General features: G+C 34.4%; 1 protein-coding gene across 1 annotated transcript; it reads left to right on the plus strand.

Moving 5' to 3' along the window:
* Positions 1-781: 781 nt before the first annotated feature.
* LOC111784080 (acetolactate synthase small subunit 2, chloroplastic) lies at positions 782-18,902 on the plus strand. The gene is made up of 13 exons (XM_023664907.2): positions 782-1,107; positions 2,355-2,568; positions 3,514-3,597; positions 4,624-4,692; positions 6,992-7,075; positions 10,360-10,509; positions 12,841-12,927; positions 15,020-15,124; positions 15,209-15,331; positions 16,476-16,628; positions 17,607-17,672; positions 18,111-18,210; positions 18,644-18,902. Exons 1-12 carry the CDS (start codon positions 884-886, stop codon positions 18,192-18,194), a joined length of 1,443 nt encoding a protein of 480 aa, XP_023520675.1. The 5' UTR covers positions 782-883; the 3' UTR covers positions 18,195-18,210; positions 18,644-18,902.
* The last annotated feature ends 1,657 nt before the right edge of the window (positions 18,903-20,559 follow it).

Consider the following 20,559-nt stretch of genomic DNA (forward strand, 5'->3'; position numbering starts at 1 on the left):
ACTGACGTTCACTTCCTATATCATTTACCCTCCCGTGACAACTAAAAACCCATATCATTAATATATCATCATCACAGTTTGTAAGTTTCCTAATTTAAGATTTTTTTTTAATGGTAAGTAATCTAATAAAAACTTAAAATAGAGTTTACAACCCAATTCGAAAACAATTCAACCCATATCTCTACTTTTAGGTTGGGTTAAGTTGTCCGGTTGTTTTTTTATAATTATTTTAAAAAATATCTCAATTATCTACCATATATCTTAAATTAATAATTAAAGTCTTACAAACGGCAAATATCAAATATTCACAAGTCACGGTCATCATTAAAACATTGGAGAACGAGGGAGGTAACGAGAAGAGATTTCTCTCCATTAGATAAATAGTGGTAGGGACGGAGATTATATTCCCCATCTCTACCAATTCCTCGCCCCATATTATATATATATATATATCTAGTACGAGTTACAATAAATAATTTTTTAAATATTACATTTTCACGACTTTTTTGCATTTTTTTCCGCTATTAAATAAAATTTAGCCTAAATTTTTTCTTATAAATATTATTATTTATATATTATGTTGCATTTTTTTTATTTACATTTTTTTTTTAGAAATTATGTATTAGAAATATTGTTTTTTTTAAAAAATAAAAATATGGGAATCACGACAAATTAAATGGGACCCGCCCACGACACCAAAATCTACATATCCGAGGACGACAAAAAAAGAAAAAAAAAAAATTAAATAAATAAATAATAAAAAAAAAAAGGCGAGGAATGCCAAATGCCCTCTTTCGGCTAGTGTGCGATACTCCACTCTAGGAACTGTGTGGTTTTCTTTTCTAACATTCTCACTCCCTGTTTCCTTCTTAATCGATCAGCCATGGCGGCCGCCATATCGCTTTGCCCAGTTTCTGCGAAAGCTCACAGCTCTTGCTATTCATCACTTGCCTCTAGCTTTGTCTTCTCCAAGAGTTTGGTTGGTGGCTTCCAGAAAGCGCAGAAATTGAGCAGTTTTCAGCTTCCGAGGCTGCGTGTTTCTTCTGCTGCTGTTAATGAGAATGTAGTGACTGTAAGCGACTCCTCTCGTCCTGCCATTCGTTTAGCGTGAGTACTCTGCAAAACCTTCTGTTCATTCTTCTTCAATTTTCTTATTTCTTGTTTTTCGTTCTCGTTAGTATCTTGTTTTATTGGCTATTTTCGGTTTTCCACTTATTGAAACACTATGAGTATTGTCTGCTTGGTTGCTTCATCGTTCATTTTGTCTTTGACGTTTTTTAAGATATCGTTTTATTTAGTGGTGAGAAATGTTCATTATTTTGTTGATATATGAAATTTTGCGACAGAGAGGGCTAATAGGTTTACTGAAAAAATCTCCCACTGGCGGAAATAGAGTAATTACGTAATTGTTGAGTATCAAAGCAGTTTAATGAGTATCAAGTTCACTTTCACTCATCTATTTCTGAATGAAAAATACTTTCCTGCTAACGGTCGTGCATGAATCTTGCCCACCATTCAATTGTTGACAACAAGAAGAGAGAAAATATTTTCCATCATTCTCTTTAGTAGCCGTGCTTTCTAGCTTTGTTGTCACAGTTGAATGCAAGGATATTCCAGCATATTGGTATGGAACCAAGTATCGTTCTTTCTTATTTGTTATTTTGTAGTAATTCCCTTTCATGCAACTTTTTTTTCTTTTCCAAGTGAAGTTATAAATTTGGTTTCTAAATTTTGATAGTTGTGGCAAAGTTTTACTTACATCCTTGAATTTTTTATTTTGATTCTTATAAATTTCTGCTAGTACCATCGTTGCTTAAATGATGATATGCATATTGAGTACACTAACGAATGATGATTTCACATGACGTGACAATAGATGGTAAATAGGGGTGGGCTAGCCTGACAAATAAGAGCAAGCGAGCACAAGTAGGCCACAAAACTTGTTTTAAAATGTATTTTGGCTGATCATCACACCGGTTGTTTTGTTTATCCACCCTTATTTTATCTAACTAGCCTCTTCACTTGTGTCACATTGTGCAACTCATTGTTTGTTGGTTCAATCTATGCGCCACATCAATGTCTTAGTAATGGTGTTAATGAATTATTCTATATCCTAGTGAGAACTTTTAAAGTTGATGGAGTAAACTAAATTTTTGGGGCTAAATTTGTAATTTTACACCTTTTATTTTCCTGGTGAAAAATCTAACCCATTTTTTTTATTAACTGGGTTGTTGCATCTTTTTTAGTGCTAAAAGGGATCTTTTTCCTCAATTATAGTATTTTTTTTTCTTAAGAATTCATCCTGCATGTTACAAAGTTGAAGGTGACGTTGTGTTCTTTTGTTTTGCTTTCAGGGTGAAGCGACATACTATATCTGTGTTTGTTGGGGATGAAAGTGGAATTATAAACCGAATTGCGGGTGTCTTTGCTAGGAGAGGTTACAACATTGAGTCACTTGCCGTCGGATTGAACAAGGATAAGGCTCTGTTTACCATTGTTGTTACTGGAACAGAGAATGTCTTGAGACAAGTTGTGGAGCAGCTACACAAACTTGTCAATGTTATCAAGGTTTGGTTAATTCTTTATGCTATCGTTCTTTACTTCGGAATCTTTTTATATACAATTTCCTTGTCTTTTCGGGGTTGCTGTTGACGAAGGGGATTGGTGTGTGCTAGTTGGGATAGTAGTTGTTGGTCTTGGGAGAGCATTCTTGAAGAAACTTGAGGAGGCTGAAGTAGGGGAGTTTTCTGGCTAGACAGGAGATCCTTCGTTTACAAATTGAAATCTGATCAAGGGGTCAGTATTCTTGATTTTTTTTTTAAACATAGAGGATTATAGAAGTTTATGCTCAAAAAAGGTAATCAGAGGTAAAAGGCTTCATTTGGAGACACTCTGTCAACGTATTTGATCAATTCTGGTTGAGAAGATCTTTTTTGGTCTTGATTCCGCTTCTTTTAACTTTAATTTTACATGCCACAAGATAAGAAGCTTAAGATGTCTCCTCTTTGATTTCTTTGTTGCTGGTGTTTACATTTGTCTGGGTTATAGAGATGTTCGTTTTGTGGAGCCTTAATCCTTCTATTAGGTTTTCCTTTAGCTCGTTCTTTCTCCTCTCATGTGCCTCTCCTTTTCCTAGCTCTCCTTATTTTATTTGCTTCAGAAGGTGAGAGCTTTGAGGAAGATAAGAATCTTTGCCTAGGAAGTCATGCATGGAAAGATTAACATTATCAGCTCAATGCAGAGGCTTCCTCTATATTTTTGGTGAAGTGAACGAGTAGTGCCGCCATGCTGCTATTTGTAGATTTTTTTATAGTATAATTGTATAATTGTGTTTAGATTGAAACATTAGTCATATATCTTTTAATTATTTTCCCTTTTATATTTAGTTTCTTTGAAAGAAATTTATCTTGTATTATTTACCCACTATTGGGTCATTTGTTTCATGAAAAACTTCCCTCCAAAAATAACAATTTATAACACTCTCTAAACTCTTAAGATATTTCAATTTATCAGGTGGAAGATATCTCAAAAGAGCCCCAAGTGGAGCGTGAGTTGGTGCTTATGAAACTCAATGCAGATTCAAGTACTCGTGCTGAGGTGATGACTTGCATTATGTTTTTAATTGTCATTCGATATTCTCGCCAGAAAGAGCCATTTTGGTATGCACAAGGAAAATTTTAAACTCTAATTTCTGTTTCTTTTTGTGACAATATTTCTAAGTACTATTTCCCCCCCTTATTCCTCTGATTCTCCTTTCCTTTTTTCTTATTTAGTTTTATTTTAATGATGTTTAGTTAACAGAATGAAAGCCAAAATTTTATGTATCCTCTCCCTCTTTTCAACATTAATTGGAAAATTTGCCCTCTAAAATCTGCCTTTTCTGGTTATTGTTATATTATGTACTCATGGTGCAGTACTTGATAGGTGCATGACCTTGTTTTATGTATTTATTTTCATTTTTCTCAAGGACAGCTTCTCTCTCTCTCTCTCTCTCTCTCTCTCGCTGGAAGGAACCAAATCATAAAATGAAATTACAAGAAAGGGAAGTCCTACACGAATACCTCTCTAGCCAAATATACCACAAAAATGCCCCGATGAAGCTATTGCTCCTTAGTGCGCCTTGAGGTTTAAAGAACATTGGATATGGTTGATTTTTGAATCAATTAAAAGAAGAGTACATATGGAGCGACTCAGTTTTAGATATAGTGCCCTTGTTGGTTGAAGACTGTTTTTGTTGGTTCACGGTTTCACATTTTAAGGGTCATTGATTGGATGCAACTTTGGCCTCTCTTAGAAGTGCTAAACCTGTCGGATCTTTGTGTATATATATATATATATATATATATATATATTTTTTTTTTTCTTCTCTCTGTTAAGGAATTTGTTTTCTTTGAACTTTTGATGTATCTTTTTTATTTGATTCATATGTCTTTTTTATTTGTTTCACGTAAAAAAGAAAGAGAACTTTGATCTTTCCGTTTCCTATAGAATATGCTACTATTTTGTGTGTAAAAAATACCTAATATCAAGTTGTTGAGGATTATGAGAACTTTCAATTTCCTTTACTGCATCACCATCTTCAATTTTTAATTGTTTTATACCTCGTTTTTTTTTAATCCTCAGATAATGTGGTTAGTAGATATCTTCAGAGGAAAAATTGTGGATACTTCAGAACATTCACTGACTATTGAGGTAACTACCTTCAGATCCTTTTAAAACATTCATCTATTGCATGGTCGATGATCAGCCTTCTGTCTGAATGTTAGCGTCAGAAAAAAAACATGTCAATATCTCAAAAGTATTTTTTCCGTTTTATTAATTAATATCAGTTCTACTATTTTCTTTAAGGTAAAAATTATTATTAGTATTATTATTATAAAAATTCATATTTGTAAGTCTGGGGATATGGGAGATTCTTAGCCTAAAGAGTTGGATTAGTTATTTACCATTATTTTAGAAGCTGTGTGTTGAGTTGTAGTCTTTATTAATCTGGTTAGATAACGACGCATTTACATTTTAAGAAAAGAGCAGTAGATTCTATTACTTAAACTTTCATCCGAATCAGATTCAGTGGTTTGAATAGTTTTATTGGAACTATTTTTCAAACTGATGAGAGGCGAGAAAGGTAAATGTTGGGTTTAAAAGAAGTTCAATCAATTTGGGTGCAGTGCTGAGCTGATTATGCTATCCAATGAAGGTTCAAGTTGTAAAACCATAGAGACTAATCTCTAAGTCTTTCCAAGCCATAGGGTCCAAATTTGTAATTTAACCCGAATAAAATGTTTGTAAAGTTTGACAATATGAATTAGTTATTTATTTATTTTTGGATTTGTAACAATTTCAATTGATTAAATGAAATGATACAAAAGGGAGGAAAGTGAGGAAGCCCATCCCAAAAGGGTTACAAAAATATTGTCCAGTTGGAAATGATTGAATTATTTATTAAAATGAGAGATTTTTGTATGGCAATCTTAAATTCATGATTTGAGTTGGGTGTGGTAAGTCTATTGAAAGACTGATGGGGAATTTATTGTGGGAGGGGGTTGAAGAGGCGAAAGGTCTCATTTGGTTAAGTGAGAGTTGGTGGTGAAACCAGTAGAACTAGGAAGATTAAGAATTGAGAGCTTGAGATTATGCAATGAGGCGTTGCAAGCTATTTGGTTGTTCGGTTCTTCATGGATCCTGATGCTCAGTGGTACAAAGTTATGGTGAGCAGAAATGACTCGCATCCTTTTGAGTGAGTGGTAGGTAGTGGTTCTAAGAGATCGGGTACAAACTTCTAGAAAGCTATTGCATATTAATTCCCTTTGTTATCTCAATTTATTATATGCTCCATTGGGGAAGGTGTGGGTTTGGAAGATTGTTGGGAGGGAGATGGACACTTCTGTGAGTTGATTCCTAGTTTATATCACCTCTCTTAGAAGAAGCAATATTTGAAGGCTTTGATTTTTCCTTCTCCTTCTGATCCCTCTTCTTCGATATCCTTAGGCTTCTGTCGCCTTCTCTTCTTATAGAGAGGTGATTGATGTGACGGTTCTTCTTTTCCTTTTGTAAGACGAGCATGTAATTCTAGGGAGAAAGAACTCTAGGATTTAGTCTCTTGGTCTTTCGGAGGTTTCTCCTGTAGACCCTTCTTTCTCATTCTATTTGACCCTTCTTTCTCATTCTATTTGACCCTTCTCCACCCCAAGTTGTCTCAGCTTTTGCCGTTATTTAGAAGATTAAAATTTCAAAGAAATTTATTTATTTATTTATCTTCTTCTTCTTTTTTTTTTTTTTTTTTTTTTTTTTTTTGTGTAGCAGGACTTGCATGGTAAGATAAACATTGTAGATCTAGTTCAATGCGACCCTTCCTTTGTGTTGCAACTGCAACATTGCTTTTGTATTCGTTTTAGGCTGGAAGAGAAAGACCTTTACCACTTGCTGTGGGGTTACCATTTGTGTAGTCAATTTGGAATAAGAGGTTGACCTCATTTGGCTTAGAGGAGATATTGTTATTCTTTGATGAAGGAAGTGCTCTTGAGTTCTCCTTTTCATGAGAGACAAAAGTGCTGAGACAAACTGGTCTTTTTTTGTTTTTTTTTTTTTTTTTGTTTGGGGAATTTGGGTTGAAAGAAATAACATGACTTTTAGAGAGGTGGAGAGATTGTGTGAGGAGGGGCCAAGTTCAATGCTTCCTTGTGGACGTTGGTAAATAGGCTTTTCTGTAATTATGTAATTTTATTTTGTTGGATTGGAGCACTTTTTTGTAATTAGTTTTCGGGCTTCCTTTCACTTTCTTTGTTTTTGTTGGCTCTTTTTTTTTTTTTTTTTTTTTTCACATGTTCTTGTTTTTCTTTCATTTTTTTATTAATGGGAACTATATCTATCTATCTATCTATCTATCTATCTATCTATATATATATATATATTAATGCTAGATATTCATTTGTGTCGCCTATGTTCTATTTATTAGTAGTTTAGTAGGTTTGTTTCATCTTGATGTCTTAAGGTGACTGGAGATCCTGGAAAGTTGGTTGCCGTTGAAAGAAACTTCAGCAAGTTTGGAATTAAAGAACTTGCTAGAACGGGAAAGGTAAAGATATTATATTTGTTCTGACATTTTTGTTTCTTTAGCAATTTATGGGATCGAGATTCAATATTTTGACCTTTTGATAGAAGTTATAATGCCTTGATCAATTGAGCTATCATCAAGTTAGTGCATTGTTCTGATCTATTTTTTATGGAGACACACTTCTTAATGGGGGTTATTAATGCATGCATTAATATCGATTAAAAGTAAATGATTTGAAATGCTATAACAAGAAGAATGATCAAGAGCTCCGACATTCCAACTCCATTTCTAGCTTGGGTAATTTAAAGTTATGTTATACCATTGCTCTAAGCTATCAAATGGAACTCTAATTTTTTGTTCTTTTTTATTTATTTATTTATTTATTATTATTACTATTAAGAAACAAGAAATATATCAATTGAAGACATACAAAAAGAGGAGAATGAGATATGTCCACGCAATCAGAAGGTTACATAAGGGCTTCACAACGGGCAAAGATGTTTCAAAAATCATAGGAAAACTCTATGGAAAGAAGACCGTTGTTGTTGAGGTGAGCCTAAGTAGTCACCTACAGTGAGAGGGGGCAGGGTTATAGTAGTCCTTTATGCCTCGAAGATAACCATGACGAGCACTTTCAACATAGCACTCTCCATGGTGGGCCACCGCTAGAAGGTGAGGTGAGTGTCACGTTGAAGGTTGGTGTAACTTCTTTATAAAAAAAAAAAATAAAACAATATTTGACATGAGGAAAAGAAGAAAGAAAAGAGAAGGAAGAGTGGGGTAAAGAAGAGGAGGTGGAAGAGTTGAAAAAAGAAGAAAAGAAGCCTGATAAAGAAGAATAGTAATTTTTTTTCCCAAAGGAGCAAAGTTGGAGACAGTGCACTAAAGAAGCTTGCATGTTCCTTTTTGAGAGGAAATAAATATTTTATTGATAATATGAAATAATACAAAAGTGGAGTTTTTTTTGATTGGGAAACAAAACTTTTCATTGAAAAAATGAAAAAAGATTAATGCTCAAAAAATACAAACTCTACAAGAGTGAAAAGAGTGAAGAACAAGTAAACAAACAAATTACATAAACTATAAATGTATTCTGAATCAGAAACTAACTATCAAGGTAACAAAAGGCTTGGAAAGAGAACACCAAGAAGAAATCCTTAAGCTATCAATTTTTCCGACTCAAGTTGATCGACAAGGAATACTTAGAAAATCTTGACCATCCAAAAAACTGGAGGAGATACCCATGAATTGAGCTGGAAGAATCTTAAGATCAAATTTTTGAAACTGCGAGTGAGCCAACCTTCAAAGAAGAACTACTTGACCAAAAAAAATTCTAGATCGACCAAAGACACCGACATTCTCCTAACTAATGACTTTTGAAGACCATATGGATTTAATGAAACTCTTGACAGAAGAGCCAATTTGTAGTTCAAGAAAAAGAACAACTGCGGGGCAATAGAGATATAGAAATTTTCAAACTGATTCTTTGTTACAAAAGAATACATTCGATCGACTGAGTCTTCGATTGGGTTATTTTCCCTAGATTGGAAAGAATTTGACTTGGACCCAATTATCTCATTTGAATTCCACATAGATTTAATGAATCTTCTTGAGAAAGGGCCTACCACCTTTTTTTCTTGAACAAGAACCATAGCTGGGGTATGCTGTTGCAACTATTTCTTAAAGCTAATTCTTTTTAAATAATCTCCAAAACTCTGGAATATCACTGACTTCTGATTCAACATCTGAACATTGATTGGTTCTAAGTGATGAAGGAGGGTTAAGTAATGATTGGATAAAACTTCGAGAAAAAAGAGTGCCCCCAGTACCGTTATGGCCTTTAAGGAAAATAGAACGTGACTTATTTGTTGGTCTTCCGTGTAAATTCCTGTTCAAATGGTGTTAAAATTCGAGTGAACCTCTTCGATAATAACGTCGTCATTGAAAGAAGAGTTAGGAACCTTGGAAGATGGGGGCCTGATGAGAATAAAGATAGAGTCTCCTCCTCAATCTTTCTATCCTCCGTCAAAACTCCCACATTAATCCATGAAGTCTATAAGGCTCTGATTCCTCCTAGCTCTCGCCCAATTATATGGAAGGAAGCATTGTCGTCACCATCCTTAACCCACTTGACCTTGATTTCTTATCTCAAACTTGGGTACTCTACGCTAAATAATGGTCTCCAACTCACCCTCAAGTTAGTAAACTCAAAAGCCACAGAAAGGTAGAAGACCCCTCGCACCACTTCAAAAGCTTTAAACAAGCCACCATCCAATAAAACCAAATTAGCCCTAGATGGTCCCACGGACTCCAAACCCACCCACTCTACCCACAAACTCCTATCAAAGGAACCGTCAATACTTTTCTCATTACGTACAAAACCAGATGCTCCCAAATTAACAACTCCCCAGCTAACCTCCTTTTCTCCCTCCTTCCTAGCCCCCTCATATTCCAAGTCAACAATTTCATTGAGGAACCTTAGAGTCCTTAACTTTCAATAAAGGTTTCTTCCCCTCATAATTGATTGAGACGGAAGATCTTTTTGAAATCTCTATCGTATTTTTTCTTTTTCCCAATTTCTTTGTTAGGTCCTCGTCCTAGAAGAGTTGGTTGGGGTGGATCCATAGACAGTGTGCATCCCCACAGTGTGAAAAAGAGAAACCCAATTGAATCATTCTCTTATTAACTGCTCTTGAAAATATTACATTTCAGAGGATTAAATAATGGGCTCCAATTACCTTTCAGTGAAAAGGACATTTCAGAGGACTAAATAATTGGCTCCAATTGCCTTCCAGCCCTCTGACTTTGGAAGGACCCTCACAAAAACTGATATTTGACAGCAAGGGAGTTATGATGCTTAGTACAAAAATCTAAAAGAGATAGTGGGTTGGAGAGTTCTTCTATTCCCTTGCTGCTGGGTGTCAGTTTTTGTGAGAATTGATGTTAACCCTTCTAGTGTACGTCTAACCAAAATACTCATGACTACCATATTTTACGTATGTATATGTTTGTTTTTGTCCAATAAATTTTTCTCATTGGAGACAACAAAAAATCAATTGAACCTTTTTCTAGTAGGCTTTTAAGTATAATTGTCTATAATATCCTAGAGATTATCTAATATATTGTAATGAATATATATTACTACACGTACCTATCTATACATATTTAAATATCTGAAATAGAAATTTTAGCTATGTTATATTGATTATAGCTTGGTACGATATCCTTGCTTAAGTTTCTCATGTGCATGTGGATAAACAATTTTTCATATCTCATGTACATTGAATTTGTTTGACTGTGTATAGATAGCATTGAGAAGGGAGAAAATGGGGGAGACAGCTCCCTTTTGGAGGTTCTCAGCAGCTTCTTATCCGGATCTCGAAGACTCAAGGCCGGTTGAAGGCTTTGTAGGGGATTCAATTCAATCAGTCAATGGCAACATCTCTACCTCAACCGTATGTACTTCTGTTCTTTTCCATGAAAGGTTTGATGAAACCTTTTTTCTTCAAAGTTGCTGAAGCACGGAAGTATGTATTTTAACTATGAACTTTTATTAGGGCTACAAAAATAATAATAAACGGGAAGATTAGAGATACTACGACAGAAGTAGCATGTTTAATTTTACAATTAGAAGTGAGAAAATTGTATCAACTGCAATGAGAAATACAAAAGTCTGCTCTTTCTTATAAAGGTTCAAAGTTTGTGCCTTACCTCAAGACTTTGCTAACTTGGATTGGCATTTCTGAAAAGCAAGTGCCAATTAACCTAGCGACTAGACTTTGCCAACTTGGATTGGCGTTTATCTCTCTTTCTCCACCTCCAGCAAACAACCATTTCTACACTCCTTGCTCACCAAGTAGTCTTTGATCCTCAATTATTGATAAAATATGATAAAGAAATAGTACTTAAAAAATGCTAGTATCACGGGTGGATCAAGCTTTGTCAACATTCTTATGGATAAACTTGGTTTTTATTGAAATAAACAAAAGATAACAAAGGCCCACAAAAGGAATAACCTGGAACCGAAGCTAAACAAACAACAAAAGACCAAAGAAAGAAAGGTCTCCAATTATAAATCCTTAATAATAAAAGCCTAATGCAGGATATTAAAGTTGGTAAGGGACTAAACCACCTCCAATGACTTTCAGAACCTTTAAAGATTCTTCAATGTCTCTCTAACCAAGTTGCAAAAAATGTCTGCGCAACCCTTATCATGTTGTATAGGATGAAACATAACAAAACCTCTTCCATCACGAGACCACAATCTCTGCTACAAACCAAGCAAACTCCAAACGTCTGTTGAAAAAAAAAGAAAAAATCGAAAGTAGTTAGAAAACTGCCCTAGTGAGGTAGCCTTGTATTTATATGGCTAAGCTAAGGTTGAGAACATACTTGAATACATGATTAAAAGGTGTCAAGTGGTTGTGGAGTGTGAGCCCTTACTTCTTTTGAAGTGTGCTTGGTTGCAGTGATTGATTGGTAATTTCTTTAGCTGCTTGATTGTGTTGAGTTGGTGTGACCAGTGCAGTCTTGGACGGGCCTAGACAAAGAGATCTATTGGATACATGCTTGCATGTCGCTTAGTTGAGATGCCCTTTTGGAGTTGTGTGAATGAAGAGGCCGACCTGTGGTGCATGGTGGGACAAGAGAATAAAAACGTATTGGAAATTTGGAATGATCGCTTAGGATCCTTGGGTGATTTTTTTGCTGATAGAGCTGCATAATTTTGTTGCTGATAATATGGCTTGCATTATAGCCTCCTTTTCCTATATGTACTTAGGACTGCTTTTGTGTAGTTATCCAGGGTTTCTCTCATCTTAAAATCCAACTTTTCTGTGGCTCTCTCTCTAATTAAAAGAGAATCAATAATCATTCCAACTTTTTGTAAGCAGTTCTTGAATTCCTCCGTTCTCAAAAACTGTGTTCTTTTTCTGTCTAATTTAATATTGGGAAAATATTCGTTAAACTTAATATAGTGAAGTCACACATATATAGGTTACATACATATGGGTAAGCATGGAGGCCTAAACTAACATAGTAAGTTATACAAATAGACTAATAAACTCTGAATCTAAGACAATACTCTAATATACATAATAATGCATACTACTACATTGTGAACCTAATTGGTGCTGTCTTTGCAAGAACAATGGAGATTCACCGTGCCATCTTTTCTTGTTCCAGCCAGGTCACCAATTCAGATTTTAGGAAAATCTTTTAACCTTTACTAACCTTCATCTCTCCTATCCTAACTCCACTTTTCAGTTTATGGTGCAAAACCTTTGTGGTCATCGGTGGAATTGGCATAGAAAGTCCTATGGCTAAATGCTTGTGGAGCTTTCTTTTGGCTGACTTTGTTGGCTCGGAAGAGAAGGATCTTTAAAGTGAAAAAGAGGAATACTATCCACATGCAGGATTTTTTTTTTTTTTTTTTTTTTTTTTTTTTTTTTTTTTTTTTTTTTTTTTTTTTTTTTTTTTTCAGCTTCTGATGCGTAAGTGTTCATTTGTTTTTTTTTAATAATTACTCAATCCTATTGTTATATACTTGCCGATTGATTTTTTTTTTAAACTCCGTTGATCCATTTATGCAGTTTTATTATCTCTAATTAAAATTGATTCTTATATTTGAAAAAAAGACAGCTGACTTCTTTGAACTTTCTTTACGAGATTTTTCTACAATTTGTTTGGGATGCTTGTTCCCCCTTTTTTATTTTATTTTATTTTATTTTTTGGTTGGGAAATGTTCTAACCTTTCACTGAACACAACTCTAATGTGAGTATTGCAGGGAGATGTGTATCCTGTGGAGCCATATGAGAATTTTCATTCAAATCAAGTTCTTGACGCTCACTGGGGTGTTCTCTATGATGGTGATGTATGTATATAATTTTCAAATATTTCCATTGTAGTTCTAAAGGCAAATTTATCTGGATGTCTATTATTTCCTTGAGTAGTATTAGGACATTTCGCTGAATATATATCCAACCAGTGCTGATTGAAACGTCATCCATTTGGGTGAGTCAAGTTCGATATTTAACCTGAGTTTTTTAACCATAAGGTTGTTTGTTATATTTTGTTTTTCCTTCGAGGGCTTTCTCTGTTGGATGTGTGAGAACATATGTTCTTTGTTCTTTCTCGTGATTTATGCGTTGACTAGCACTTGGCTGGGAGAAAAAAAAGACTTCCAACTGAAATCTGTATGAAAGCTAACCTTCACCAAGAGCTCATAGCCATTGATTCTAAGGAGGAGACTTCCTAACTGACAATTGGTAATATACAGCAAAGAAGTTCCATTAAAGGGGAGTTGATTTCTATTTCTGCCAATGAGGAAGCTATATGGCATCAGAGTTGCAAAACAAATGGTTAATTGCCAATGAGATCATTGATGAGTGGAATAGAAGGAAAAAGAGTGGAGTAGTCATAAAACTTGATATAGAGAAGACTTCTGATTTGGTGGATATAGATTTTTTATAGGAAAGCCTTCGTGTAAAGCCTCTTTCTTTTTCTTTCTTTCTCCGATTAATGAATTTATCCATTATTATCAATGGTAAACCTAGAGGAATAACACAAGCATCTAGAAGTCTTCGTCAAGGAGATCCCCTTTCTCCTTTTTTTATTTATGCTTGTGGTTGATTGCCTTAGTAGGATGCTCTTATCAGCAGAACAAAAAGGGTTGATTGAAGGTTTTCATGTAGAAAAGATCCACAAAAACTATCCATCACCGACCTCCAATTTACTGTGATGATACCATACTATTTTCTTCTTCAAATGCAACTCATCTCCACAATCATTTTCGTACCATCCAGTTTGCGGGAGCTTCGGGTCAAAATATTAATTGTCAGAAAAAGGAATTCTTGGGTGTTGGAATTGACTCGCAGCAAGCTTAGTGTCTTGCTTCACCCTTTAGTTTCCGGATTGGATTTTGGCCAACTACCTATTTGGGTCTCCCTTTGAATGACAATCCTTGTACCCTAAATTTTTGAGCTCCAGTTATTGAAGAAGTGGAGAAGCATTTGAATAATTGGGGGGCTTCTCATGTATCAAAAGGAGGTAGGCACACTCTTATCCAAGCTACGCTTACAATTTTTCTATTTATTATTTTTCCATTTTTCTTGCTCCATCCAAGGTCACAAATCCATAAAGTACAGGACTTTTCTTTGGAGGGGAGGCATTGTCAAAAGGGCATCCTCCTCAGATGGTCCATTATACAATCCTCTATTGATGAAGGATTGGAGATTTTTGATATACACGAAAGGAACATCTCAATTTTGGCCAAATGGATTTGGTGTTTTCACCAAGAAAAGAATGCTCTTTGGCGTAGAATTATTGCTACAAAATTTGGTTCCGGACTTATGACCTCAAGCTGGGTAGAGTTCCTTTGCAAACTTCCAAGGGGCCATGGAAGTCTATTCAAAATTTGCAGAATCTGGTTTACAATCATATTGAAGGTAGAGTTGGGAGGGGAGCCAAAACTCTGTTTTGGAAGGAGGTTTGGTTGGAAGCACAAAGTTTTCAACTTAAATCCCTTTCTTTACCATCAATCTCTCAGTAAAGAGGTTCCCATTGCTTATCTTTGGAATCAAAGTGCTGTTTCTTGGAACTTTTCCTTGAGAAGAAATCGAAACGAAGTTAAAATTGAAGAATGAGCTTCTCCGATGTGAAACAAGACATCTCAATCATCGAATATGAACCTCAAGGAAGATGGGCTTTGATTATGAACCTCAATGTTCGGTAATGTGCAAATTTTTGTTCCTTCCAGTAAAAGTGATGGGATATTTTCTAGTTGGTCTAGTTTTAGGTCAAATGATCCACAACTTCTGCGCCATTTTCTTGTGTACATATACTGCATCTCTTTTTATCAAAATGTTATCTTCTTGTCATTTTAATTCCTTCCTTCTTATGTAGTTTGTAGATTATCTCTTCTGCAATTTTTCTTTTAACTTTTCATGTGTTCTGCTAACTTTCAGTCAAGTGGTCTTCAATCACATACATTATCTATGCTAGTAAACGATTATCCTGGAGTTCTCAATGTTGTTACTGGGATTATTTCTAGAAGAGGTTATAACATTCAGGTAGGTTCTAATTATATTCTTAACTTCGAACTTTTTCTTATTTTCAACGGCGTCGTGATAATTTTGTATTTGGAAAATTTCCAGAGTCTTGCTGTAGGACATGCAGAAAAGGCTGGATTATCTCGTATCACAACAGTCATTCCTGGAACTGACGAGTCAATTGGAAAGTTGGTTCAGCAGCTTCATAAATTAATAGATCTTCATGAGGTAGCATGTTCAGTAATTTTCTATTGATAAAGTTTAAATGCTAGTACGACTGAGTTTCTTGCCTTGACTAATGCTTCAAATATATTTTTTTTCCTACATTTCGATATTTGAAAGTATTGTAGGCAAAATGTTTTTCACTTTGGAGGTTTCATGATCCTAATTAGTATTTATTTTTTCCTGTTAGATTACAAATTTAGTCTCTGAACTTTGAAGTTTGTGTATTTGGTATATGATCACTCAAAAGTGTCTAATAAGTCTCTAAACTTTCAATTTTGTGTTTAATAGATTTCTTAAACTTTCAATTTCAATTTTATGTCTAGTAGGTTATTGAAGAATTTAAATTTTTTTAAAAATTAATTAATTTATTAGACATCAATTTGAATTTTTCTAAAGGAAACTCAATTGTGTTCAGTAGATATGTTCATTTTAAAAAATTTGAAAGTTTATGGTTTAAATTTGTAATTTTTAAATTTTAGGGATCAAATAGACCCAAATCGCTGCAAGTTATTAATTTTTTGAAAGAGATGCCTGTGCCATTTGACTAAATAAATCTCTAACACTAGGTAATAATACAGAAAGAATAGGAAGGGATGATACCTAGATTTTTACAAAATGATGTTACTGTCCGTTTTCATTTTCGTTTTCTTAGTTTTCATGACTTTATTTCTCTCCTGTAGGGGTTTGTTTTGTTTGAACACATGTATCTTTTCATTATATCATAAGTTCGTATATTGTTCAAAGAACAAAAAGCAAACAAAACCCATAGTACCCTACTTAAACTACGTAACTAGTGCGGGAAACTTACTAAAAGATAAGTTGGTTCTGAAGGATGAAGGCCCTTACCTAAAAGATTAACATATCCTTTCTTTTGTTGAGATATTTTATGGTTCATTTTGATTTTATTTTTTTGTTATATTTAATTTATGCTTATTTTATTTTTCACATGAGTTCAGTTGAGAAAAAATAGGTGGCATTGTTATTTACTCTATTCCTCTAAATAATATTTCATCTCTTTTATGTTGAGAAAAAAAAAATTCCATGAATAATCTTGTGAGATTCTTAAAAGTGCATAGCTTACAGTATTATGATCTTGCGACTTGTATTAGTTCATGATTGATAAAATAATCGGGGATGACATCTTCAGGTGCGGGATCTAACGCACTTGCCGTTCGCTGAAAGAGAATTAATGTTGATAAAAGTTGCAGTAAATGCAGCTGCCAGAAGGGATGTCCTCGATATTGCTGACATCTTCCGTGCAAAAGCTGTTGATGTTTCTGATCATACAATTACTCTTCAGGTCATCTTCTTTCCTTGATGTGGTATAGAGAATTTTGCATAAATGCAGATATATATTTATGCGGCTAAGACTATTATGTGCGTGATTTATTATAAATGTAGTAACGTCAGTAGAGCAGCAAGTGGGGATCTTTTTTCCTCCAAACTAATTCACTGATTGAAGAAATACTACACTTTCTAGCTCAATTTGGACTAAATTCATTTCTGTAAGTTGGTTGTTCTAGCAAAAGAGTTATCTATAATGATTGAAGAAATACTACAATTTGTAAGGAATGATGTTTGCGACAAATTCCCACTATGGGCCACTACAAATGGTATCAGGGCTAGACATTGGGCGATGTGTCAGCAAGGAGGCTGAACCCTGAAGGGGGGTGGATACGAGGCGGTGTGCGAGCAAGGACGCTGGGTCCCGAAGGGGGTAGATTGGGGGGTCCCATATCGATTGAGAAGGGAACGAGTGCCATCGAGGACGCTGGGCTCTGAAGGGGGTGGATTGTGAGATCCCACATCGGTTGGGGAGGAGAACGAAACATTCTTGTGGAAACCTCTCCCTAGCAGATACGTTTTAAAAATTTTGAGGAGAAGCCCAAAAGGGAAAATCTAAAGATGACATTATCTGCTAACAGAATATTGAAAATAAATGTGTAATCTTATTTGCTTAAAATCAGCTGTGAAAGGGGAAAAAATGATGCACTGAAGTGTTCTTACCCCTTAAAGTGTTCTTACCCCTTAAGAAAATGCGCACTAGAGCATTAACAATGATGCACTGAAGTGTTCTTACCCCTTAAAGTGTTCTTACCCCTTAAGAAAATGCGCACTAGAGCGCTTGATGTTAATGTTAAGCGAAAGTATAACTTCTCTATAGTATAAGTGCCAAAGTAAGTATTGAAGAATGTTTTTCTACTTTTATATGGTCTTTTTTTCCTTCTCTTTTGATCTGGCGATTCTTATGCTACAATTCTTCATATTTACTCCACAGCTCACTGGGGATTTAAACAAGATGGTCGCATTGCAGAGGTTGCTGGAGCCATATGGGATATGTGAGGTTTGTACTTGATTTCGATCTCTTTTAGACTAGCAGTTGGAGAAATAATTCCTGTTAGGATTTTTTCCTTAAAAATTGAATATTGGATTATTAATGTTTTCTTAACTTAATCTTAGAAATTACAAATATAATGTGAGGCCGAACACAAATGTTCTCTTGTTCTGATACCATCTTAAACTACCATTAAATCTAAAATCTAATAATTATGGTATATTTAATGTTTTTACTTACATTGGTTGCCAATGGAGAGATGAATGAAACATTTCTTATAAGGTAGACGTGTTCTAAAATCTTGAGGGAAAGCCTAGGAGGGAAAACCCAAAAAGGACAATATCTAGCGGTGGGCTTCAGCGGTTACATTTTTAGCACTATGTTTGTGCATGTAAATGCTTACATACAACAATCCTAATTGCTGAATTCTTCTCTCTTTATTCGTAGGTGGCAAGGACAGGAAGGGTAGCATTGGGTAGAGAATCCGGTGTCGACTCGACATATCTTCGTGGTTATCCTCTTCCGATCTAAGTGCCAGCTACTTGATGTCAGTTTTTCTATCCCTTCCTGTTTACCACCATGAATGTTAAAGCAATATTAATCTGTTAGAGAATATCTTTAGCAACGAATTAATGAATATTATTAGGATAGAAGCATGCTAGTATGTAACAAGGGAGTTGTTTATAAAAAAGAATTAACATCTATTGACAATATATCAGAGGGTTCGACATTTATATTAACAATTAATCTTATTTCCGTTCTATGGTATAAATATCAACGAATATATAAAAAAAGACACCATTTGTCACACCATGAGTATAGATACCAATGATAGGACTCATAACTTACTGAATAATGGTTCAGCTTTTTAGCGTTCTCATCGAGGGCCAGTCTAAGTACCTCGAATGATTTGTTAGTAACTTATTGTATTGTCTTATCAATCTCTTGATACAATTTCCTTTGCATATTCAACGTCGTAGGTTGAATGGACTTCGTTTAAAGTTGGACCGTAATGAAGGTGGTTGAAGCACAAACTCAAATATGGACCTATAAGTTTCAGGCATTTTAGTCATGGTTGGCTTAAGAACGTTTCTAAATGAGTCTGTGAAGTAAGTGAGAGAAGAAGTGGAAATACAATTGTGTAGTATCATGTTCTCCAATTGTGTGCACCTTTGGATGAAATCCTCAAGGATCTTCTTACCTGTAACTATCTCAAAATTGAAACATATCTTTTTGATCTTTTGAAGTTTAGAGAAATAATTTGTTTTGTTCTTTCTTTTAGAATAATTAATATTTTATTTTAATCTATGCTTTATAACATGAATAGCATTAAATAAAGGCAGTAGTTGGTTTCTTGGCAATTGTTATGTATATACTATATGGAGTAAAATATTTATATTATAGTGATTGATTTTTATATATATGTGTTAATTGAGTACATTGTGACTCGATGTCATGATAATCTTAAGTTATGAACTTCGGTTTAGGAGGGTTTGTTTTTTGATTTATACGGGTGAGAATGATTTTTGAGGTTGATTTAATAAATCTAATTCTAGGGAATTGACCAAGGAGGTTTGGAACAAAATTTTACGAGATGAAATTCTCTTCTTCTCATATACTTGTGAGTACATAGTAGTTCTTTCAAGTGCAGTTTTGGGATTTAAATTATAGAATCTTACTCTCATTAGCTCAAGAGGAACCTAGTTTATGCTCGAGAAGAACCTAGTTTATGCTCGAGAAGAACCTAGTTTATACTCGAGAGGAACTAGTTTATGATTGTATCATAAATAAATTGTTAACAATTAGCTAAAGAAAGTAGTGAAAGTTAAGAACAACCAAGTTGAGTTTGAATTTTAATGGACTTATTGTTTAAATGTTCTGGATGAAATTATTTGAAACATAAATAACAGGTAGTATGTAGCTTTTATTTACATGTTATTAAATTGAATGATTACGTGTGTTTTATGGATAAATGTATATTCATGTATGATCGATTATGACTTCGTATAGTTATGCATATATTATAAGAGATACCATTAACATGATTATGTGAGGCACCACAAATATGAATTTATACATGTTGTATGAAAGACAATAACTACACATGCAATAAAATGATGAAGTCATGAACAACACGAAAATCTTATTGTGCATTGAATCATGATTATATACGTGGGATCCTAGGCATGTGGTATGTTCATAGAGTCATGATTTACTTCTCCATTTATGTAATATACGGATCGTGTCTTTTTCTTTTTCGTCGGTTTTTAGCAACGTGTGTGCTTGCCTATAGCCAAGCCTAGGGAATACATTAATGAGCAGTCTAGTGGATCCACGTGCATATGAGTAAACTATTGGTAGAGAAGTACTGTGCATCCAATCCTACTAAGAAATTAAGTAGAGTCCAATGAACGATCATGAATCTAGGTCCCATTAGTCATAATATATGTTGTATATGAATGTATATTTCAACTCTAACGGCTGAGTAATTTACTGAGTATTTCTTGATCTCCACTTCTAATGCGTTTAGTTGAGGAAGATATTTCTTGTGTACGAGATAGTTGCTTGCTTCCACTCTAAGGTACGTTGTTCCTTTACAAGCCATATATATATAAATTGTTCCACTCTTGACATTGACAGTTGAATGCCTACATTATTCTCAGATTTCATCTTCAGATTAAAGTAAGTAACTTTAAAGATAAACGCAATCGTAAAAATAGCTCAATACATAAAACATCAAATACTATTTTAAAAGTCGATTGACTGATATTTCATCTCTACAATTATTGACCTGAAAAAAGCTAAAGTTAAAATCTCATTCTGGTCCTAAAAGAATCATCATTTTTTGTCCACAAATTTTGTCGCCGAACATTCATTTGCACAAAACTCGCTTTCC

This window comes from Cucurbita pepo, chromosome 4 (genome assembly GCF_057944985.1).
Source record: "Cucurbita pepo subsp. pepo isolate OVF chromosome 4, ASM5794498v1, whole genome shotgun sequence".
Lineage (NCBI taxonomy): Eukaryota > Viridiplantae > Streptophyta > Magnoliopsida > Cucurbitales > Cucurbitaceae > Cucurbita > Cucurbita pepo.